This window comes from Eurytemora carolleeae, unplaced genomic scaffold, assembly GCF_000591075.1.
Source record: "Eurytemora carolleeae unplaced genomic scaffold, Eaff_2.0 scaffold648, whole genome shotgun sequence".
In the NCBI taxonomy this organism is placed as follows: domain Eukaryota; kingdom Metazoa; phylum Arthropoda; class Copepoda; order Calanoida; family Temoridae; genus Eurytemora; species Eurytemora carolleeae.
The window spans coordinates 4,416-11,504 of NW_019396806.1; the positions used below are offsets into that span (position 1 = coordinate 4,416).

Consider the following 7,089-nt stretch of genomic DNA (forward strand, 5'->3'; position numbering starts at 1 on the left):
GGGGGGCTACTTCAAAGAGTCTCTGAGTTGTTTTATTTACTGCAGTCTCAGTACTCTGACTGAAGTTAATATGTGTGAAGGACCGTAAAGACTGAATAATTTAACTCAATTACTGCAATAGGGGACAACAATTCTAACAAATGTTAAAATTTCATAAATTAAAAAAAGATAATAAGTATTAATTTATCCCTATTTTAACCGAGTTTTAATAATAAAAAAGTAAAAAGTATACAGTCGAGTGCAGTACAGCTGTGCAGTTTACATCTAGTGTATTATAAAAAATGTAAGTAAATAAATGTTCATACTCCAACAAAGAAATCTTAGATTCCAAAATGGATTTATAACTTTTAAAGATTTAAATCATTTTGAAAAGTTGACCGAGCCTTCTAATATTTTAGATGCTTTAAACTCAAATCTAACCTGTTAACAGGATTTAAAAATACCAGATAGTAAGTAGGGATTCATGAACATGGACCAGAGATACCAGATAGACAATAGAGATTCATGAGCATTAAGCAGAGATAACAAATAGAAAATAGGGATTCATGAACATGGAGCAGAGATACCAGATAGAAAATAGAGATTCAAGAGCATGGAGCAGAGATAACAGATAAAAAATAGGGATTCATGAACATGGAGCAGAGATACCAAATAGAAAATAGAGATTCAAGAGCATGGAGCAGAGATAACGGATAGAAAATAGGGATTCATGAACATGGAGCATAGATAACAGATCAAAAATAGGGATTAATTCAGTGAAAGGAAATGAAAAATGCATTCAAATTCCCGAACTCTAATCAAGAATTGGAAAGAGAACTTTTTTGGCTTCACTAATAATAGATTTACTCGTAACACTAAAATAAACTAAATAAATTAAATTATATCACTTTATTTACCTGATGATAATGAATTGCTCTGGCAAAGTCTCCAAGAAGATAATGAACATTTCCTAGGTTACCACACGCTCTACCTTGGGCAGCACGATCCTACAGATGTATGTGGTAATATAGATGCGGTAAAGTAAGTAGATATGTTAAACATAAATGTGGCTAACTTTTATGTGGTAAACATAATGATAGATGTGATAAAACGTGATGTGGTAATAATAGAATTAGATGTGCTGAATATAAATATGTGAAACATAGATGTGGAGAACATGGATGTAGTAAACATGGATGTGGTAAATATTGATTTGGTAAACAAAACAAAGATGTGGTACTTAATGGCACTAGGGTAAACACGGATGTGACTTATATTTGTGGTAAACAGAGATGTGATGAAAACAAATGATGTTTTGATTCTCAATGATTAAATGCATGTATGGTCACTCTCTGGATGAATGGATAAAAAATGCATGAATGGATGAATGAATGACTGAATAAACCTGTATCTCGACCATGAGCACCATGTTCTCCTCGTAGTACTCCACCGCCTTCTCGAACAAGGATTTCACCTCCTCAGGGAATTCACCTGGATCCTGGTGTCCCAGTCGACCCATATGCTTTCCTAGAACAGATATTCACTGTATACCCCGGGACAGAAACACATTTTATACCCGGGACATGTAAACAATTTTTACCCCAGGTCAGATCAACACTTTTCCCCCAGGATCCTATGGTCTCAGTTATGCACACTGCACTGGGTGCACTAGACGGGCTGGTACTTTGGTTTAGTAATATTCCACTTTACAGGTAAATCCTTGTATTGGTTCGGATCATGCAATTATGGGACCCATATGGCTTTATACCCAAAAAAGCAGTTTTGCCCCTTTATTCTAATGAGTACAATTACAACAAGTACAAGAACAAAAAGTACCACAAGTACAAGAACAAAAAGTACCACAAGTACAAGAGCAAAAAGTACAAGTACAAGTACATCAAGCACAAGTAAAAATAGTACAAGTAAAACACGTAAAAGTACAAGTACAAGTACAAGTAAAAAAAACACAAAAGTACAACTTTACCTTTAGCATGATATACATTTCCTAAATTATACAGAGCTCTACCCTCTCCTACTCTATCCTTGTGTTCCCTAGGCCAACCAACCAATAGCTTGCAGACCATACAAGGCCCGGCGGAGGGGTATTTTTTAGAAATCATTTTACAAATCTGTATTTTAGTAGGACTTCTAGGGCCTTTATCATGAGTGGGAGGGGGGGAGCAATGTTAAGGGCTAAACTCAGCCTGAACAAACCATGGAAAATTCATGAAGAATTGCTGGTGGAAAAAAAAATGTTGCGGCATTGTAAAGTTGTGGCTTAATCGTCCCAGGAAACAGAAATGGAATGGAGGATGAAATTAATGTTGCTCATAGACGCCTTTCACCACTCAATCTCATTTTTAAAAAGATAATTAATTATATTTTTGTTAATTTATTATTAATTTACTTGACATCTCAAGTTAATTGACAACAAATATTTAAAAACCATTTTCTCAATGTCAGGGGCGTGTTCAGGAATTTGTTCAATGGGACTTACTTATTTTTTTCTTTCTGCCCCCCTAAATGAAAACGCCTCTGCTCATTGTATACTTCATTTCGTGCATGAATTATTTATATATTTTTTACTTTTATATCAAATGCAGTGTCATGCAAAGAATAAAAGGCTCTAGAACACTTTATGCAGTTTTTTCATCAAATACAAGAGAATAAATATAAATTTATTTAAGAAACTCCATCACCATGTTGCAGATAATATAAGCAATGTTCATAAACAATTTTCATTTCTAATTATTTAACTCCTATTATTTTTTATAAATAAAAAAATTTATTCTGGGAATGCATTTTTTAAAATTATATGAACAAAACAATTCCATTTTACATCCCCTGTCAATTGTATAAATTGGCCTTGAGGCTGATTCCTGTTACGAAAGGTAACAATTAAAAGTAAGAACATAAAAAACTCAGAATGTGGGTAAATTATATTTAACGTGGTGATACAAAAGAGGTAAGATGGAGGGGGGAGGGGAAAAAAAGACCCCAGTCATATGGTGGTAAGATGGGAGGAAAACTGGAGGGAGAAGGGGGGAAAGGGTAATGTAAGATGGAGGGGGGAGGGGTAAAAGAGACCCCAGTCATATAGTGGTAAGATGGGAGAAAAACTGGAGGGAGAAGGGGGGAAAGGGTAATGTAAGATGGGAGGAAAACTGGAGGGAGAAGGGGGGAAAGGGTAATGTAAGATGGTTGGCTGCCTGCAGATCTCCAGGTGTCGTCTGCAACAAATAACTGCTTCCTCGAATTTTCCTATAATGAGATCTTTTTGTTTCCGTTTCCATTCTTGGTTCTTCTAAAAGAAAGGGGGGGGGGGAAAGGAGGGGTAAGAACTTTTTTAAACGCCGAAAAAAATGTCATAAATGTTCTTTCTTACTCGTTTAACGTTAACCTTGTATTGTTTGAGCTGTGTTTTGATCGATAATAAGACAACTCCATTTTCCTAAATTCAATTTTTAGGAGACAAAACTTTTGAAATAAATTAATTAACTTAATGATCAAGTATATAGTCGACGCTCGTTTGAATTATTAAATTCTAGATTTATATTGTTTAGAAGGGGTGACGTTTGTTTTGAATAATGTCCGAAAAAACTAATTTGGAAAAATTTGAAACTTTCTGTATTCGCCAAATATTATGTATATAATAAAATTTTCTGACGAAACGTACTAAAAATGGGCAACCAGAGCGAGGGATATTAAATGTTAATTAAAATAATTAAAATTCAAAATCCAGGGTTGCATTCAATTTTTAGATAGAAAAACGAAAAAGCATCTTGATCTTCTTTAAAAGTTTAAAAGCTGCAGTAATTAGTTCTAAGAGTAACAATTACTCTTTAAGGAAATTAAAGAAAAGGCAAAGATTACGGATCATTTAGCTATTTCTTGGTTTTCACTATTTAATATTTTTTTTAAAAAAGTGCTCTCACCGATAACTTTGAGCGTGTTTCCTAGGTTCCCAGATGCTTTAGCTTCGCCCAATCTACGAATTAGAAAAATCTAAATAATCCTTTTTTCATTTTTTTTTCGTTAATCGGTTCAACCTCCAGCAACTAGAAAGTTAGTTCAACTAATTTGAACCGATTCAAATCTGTTTCATTCAAAAGTTTTGGTTTATGTTCTTTTTCAATTTTTTAATACAAAAAATGTAAATTGTTACAATTTTTGTACTTGCATCTTTGTCACGTTCAAATTATTTATAACTAGTTTTTTGGTTTGCAGTGCAAATTTTTTTTTTTTTTTGGAGATATATACATACAAACAGTTTGTGCATTAGTCTTGTCATTGTGGTTATTTCTTCGACAAGGCATGCAGATATTAAAAATGCGATTTTTTTTCCTATAAAACGCGTCTTTTTTAAAAAGAAAATCTGGAAAACAAAGTGCACAACAGTTTTTATTTGAATGTCCTCATTCTTTCTGTTTTTTTCTTTTAGCCTATTTCCTACCTGTCCCCCATGGTTCTGGCGAGCGTGAGATCATGTTTATGGTACTGCATTGCGCGTACATAATCTCCCAGGTAAAAGTACGCATTCCCTAGCTGACTGTAGATGGCGCTGAGTGTACGGAAATCATCTGTACCGGACTGTAGTGCCGCCTCAAAGAATGCCACACCGTCACGGCATTTACCGGATTTACAGAGCTTCTCTCCCTCGAGGGCCAACTCCAGGCACGTGTCATTATCCCCCTCACTCATCTGGAAAGTACCTTACAGTACAAATCTACACTAAGTAAAGGTAAACTTCATATATCTCAAGGTATCATTTTGATGTACTGAACAATTCAGTACAATACAATTGTATTTCTCTGTTTAGGAGTTCAAGGATGCAATGCAATGTGCAGTAAAGTACACTAAACAATAGTACAGTAAGTAAAGAATATAAAGAATGGTCCTAGCATAAAGTACATTAGGGAAAATCCACAACATTAAACTATTGTTCAGAGTAAACTTTTAGTTAAAGTTAAGTATAGTAAAAAATAAACATTAGTAGAGTAGAACAAATAAAGTACGCTTTAGTACACAATAGCCGAGTATAGTAAAGTACACAATAGTCGAATATAGTAAAGTACACAATAGTCGAGTATAGTAAAGTAATATAAAGAATGGTCCTAGCATAAAGTACATTAGGGAAAATCCACAACATTAAACTATTGTTCAGAGTAAACTTTTAGTTAAAGTTAAGTATAGTAAAAAATAAACATTAGTAGAGTAGAACAAATAAAGTACGCTTTAGTACACAATAGCCGAGTATAGTAAAGTACACAATAGTCGAGTATAGTAAAGTACACAATAGTCGAGTAGAAAAAGTAACGTACACAGCATAAATCCCACTAAATCACACTAGATAAAGATATAGAATATGCTATAAGTAATTGTTTATATTTTATCAATAATGTTAGGTAAAAAATTACCTTCTTTTTACTGGATATAACTCCCAACAAAGCAATATTGCTCTAATATCAGTCTCACTGTAAAATATAGCATATATTTATGCTTCAAAAGTCCATTAATATCAACACTAAATCTTTTTTAATAAAATCTAGATTTATTTAAAAAGAAAGTCCAGAAATTTTAAATAAAATATTTAGAAATTCCGATTAACCGACCTTAAATACAGCGTTTCCCTCAAAATATAATAATTTCTGAACAAGTACAGAATTTGTCAAATAAATTGCGGTATTCTTTAACAACTATCATGAAATACCCCTAGTTATGCAGTTGTCTACTATTTTGTTCTTTCAAAATTAGCAACGAAGATTTTTGTTCCCATTTCAATAGGTTTTTGATAAAACTAAAAATCTTGAAGGTTTCATGGGTACCGTTGTGAATCGGGCAATGCCATCTCTGCATCACTTGAAAAGTTAAAGTTACGCTTACAGTCCTTTTAATTAGCTATGAAGATCGAAAGCTAACTTCAAGCCATTTCTCAATCATCATGCTTAGTTGGTCAAACCGTAAAACAAAAACAAACAAAAATTTCGCGGATTTCTAAAAAAATTCGTGGATTTTAAAAATTTTCAAAAATCGAAATTTGTTTGAGGCATATTTTTGTAAATTCGATCATCCATAAACGCGAGGACCCACAAAAAATTTGGGCCCGATCGTTTCAGCCATTTTGAAGTTCATTGGATACAAACGACAAACAAACAAACAAACAGATAAACTGCAAGCAAAGTATATATATAGATAAAGGAACTAACAAAGTTAATAGAAAATAGCAAAAACAGATCTGAATGAATAAAATAACAAATAAAAAACAGATTTGGTTGATAAGAGAAAAATAAATTAGAAGAATATCAAAAAGAAAAAGTAATTAACTCGGGATCAAGCTTTGATCTCAATCTTTTGAAGAACTATGGACATGATTCTTTTGATATCCCGTTGTAATCGTACCCTGCAGGGATTAAGCAATGTATCTTAAATTGGATATCGGGATCAAACTTTCAAGATTAACAATACTCCATAGAAAAGTTCCGACCTCTGGTAGCAATTAGATGAAAAAATAAATTGTTGTTAAAATAACACAAGGCTGGACAAGTTTTTTCCTGTAATTATCTTAATATTATTATTCAGAAAATTTTTATCAAATAAGGATGAATCGAGGAAGGATGAGGATGAGAATAAGGATTAACTGACACCTGAGAAGGATGCGGATGATTTGAAATAACTCCGTGAGAAGGATGAGGATATGGATTAACTAACTATATGAGAAGGATGAGGATGAGAATGAACTAACTACCTGATAAGGATGAGGATGAAGATGAACTGATCAAGGTACCGGGAAGTATAGAGACTGGAGGCCGGATTGTATATTATCTCTCACTGCTCTGCAAACCAAGAGAAGAAAAACATTTTTCTAAATATTCATCGACATGAAAATAAAAAACAATCAATCAAGATTTTCTAAAAATTAACAATTAAAATCTTTAAAAATTTGTATTTTGAGCGGTTAAAGGGTTGAAAAATAGCAACAAAATCAAAATTTAAAAGACAGTTCTAATTTTTTTAACGTTATTTCGCCACATTATACTTACGTAGTGTTTTCGTAGTAGTACATGCTACAGTCGATCTACATTCTACAGTTACCGATCCAATTTCAAATCA

At 33.1% G+C, this 7,089-nt stretch overlaps 1 protein-coding gene across 1 annotated transcript in view; it reads right to left on the minus strand.

Annotated features, from left to right (window-relative positions):
• LOC111708877 (G-protein-signaling modulator 2) overlaps positions 1-6,836 on the minus strand; it is a 10,996-nt gene extending 4,160 nt beyond the window's left edge. The window contains exons 1-8 of the mRNA XM_023482381.1: positions 6,725-6,836; positions 5,397-5,453; positions 4,433-4,680; positions 3,915-3,967; positions 3,189-3,240; positions 1,964-2,031; positions 1,385-1,506; positions 897-986 (exon numbers count right to left, since the gene is read on the minus strand). Of these exons, the coding sequence (XP_023338149.1) occupies positions 897-986; positions 1,385-1,506; positions 1,964-2,031; positions 3,189-3,240; positions 3,915-3,967; positions 4,433-4,680 (633 nt within the window). The 5' untranslated portion in view covers positions 5,397-5,453; positions 6,725-6,836. The remainder of the gene's footprint in view (positions 1-896; positions 987-1,384; positions 1,507-1,963; positions 2,032-3,188; positions 3,241-3,914; positions 3,968-4,432; positions 4,681-5,396; positions 5,454-6,724) is intronic.
• Between the last annotated feature and the right edge of the window lie 253 nt (positions 6,837-7,089).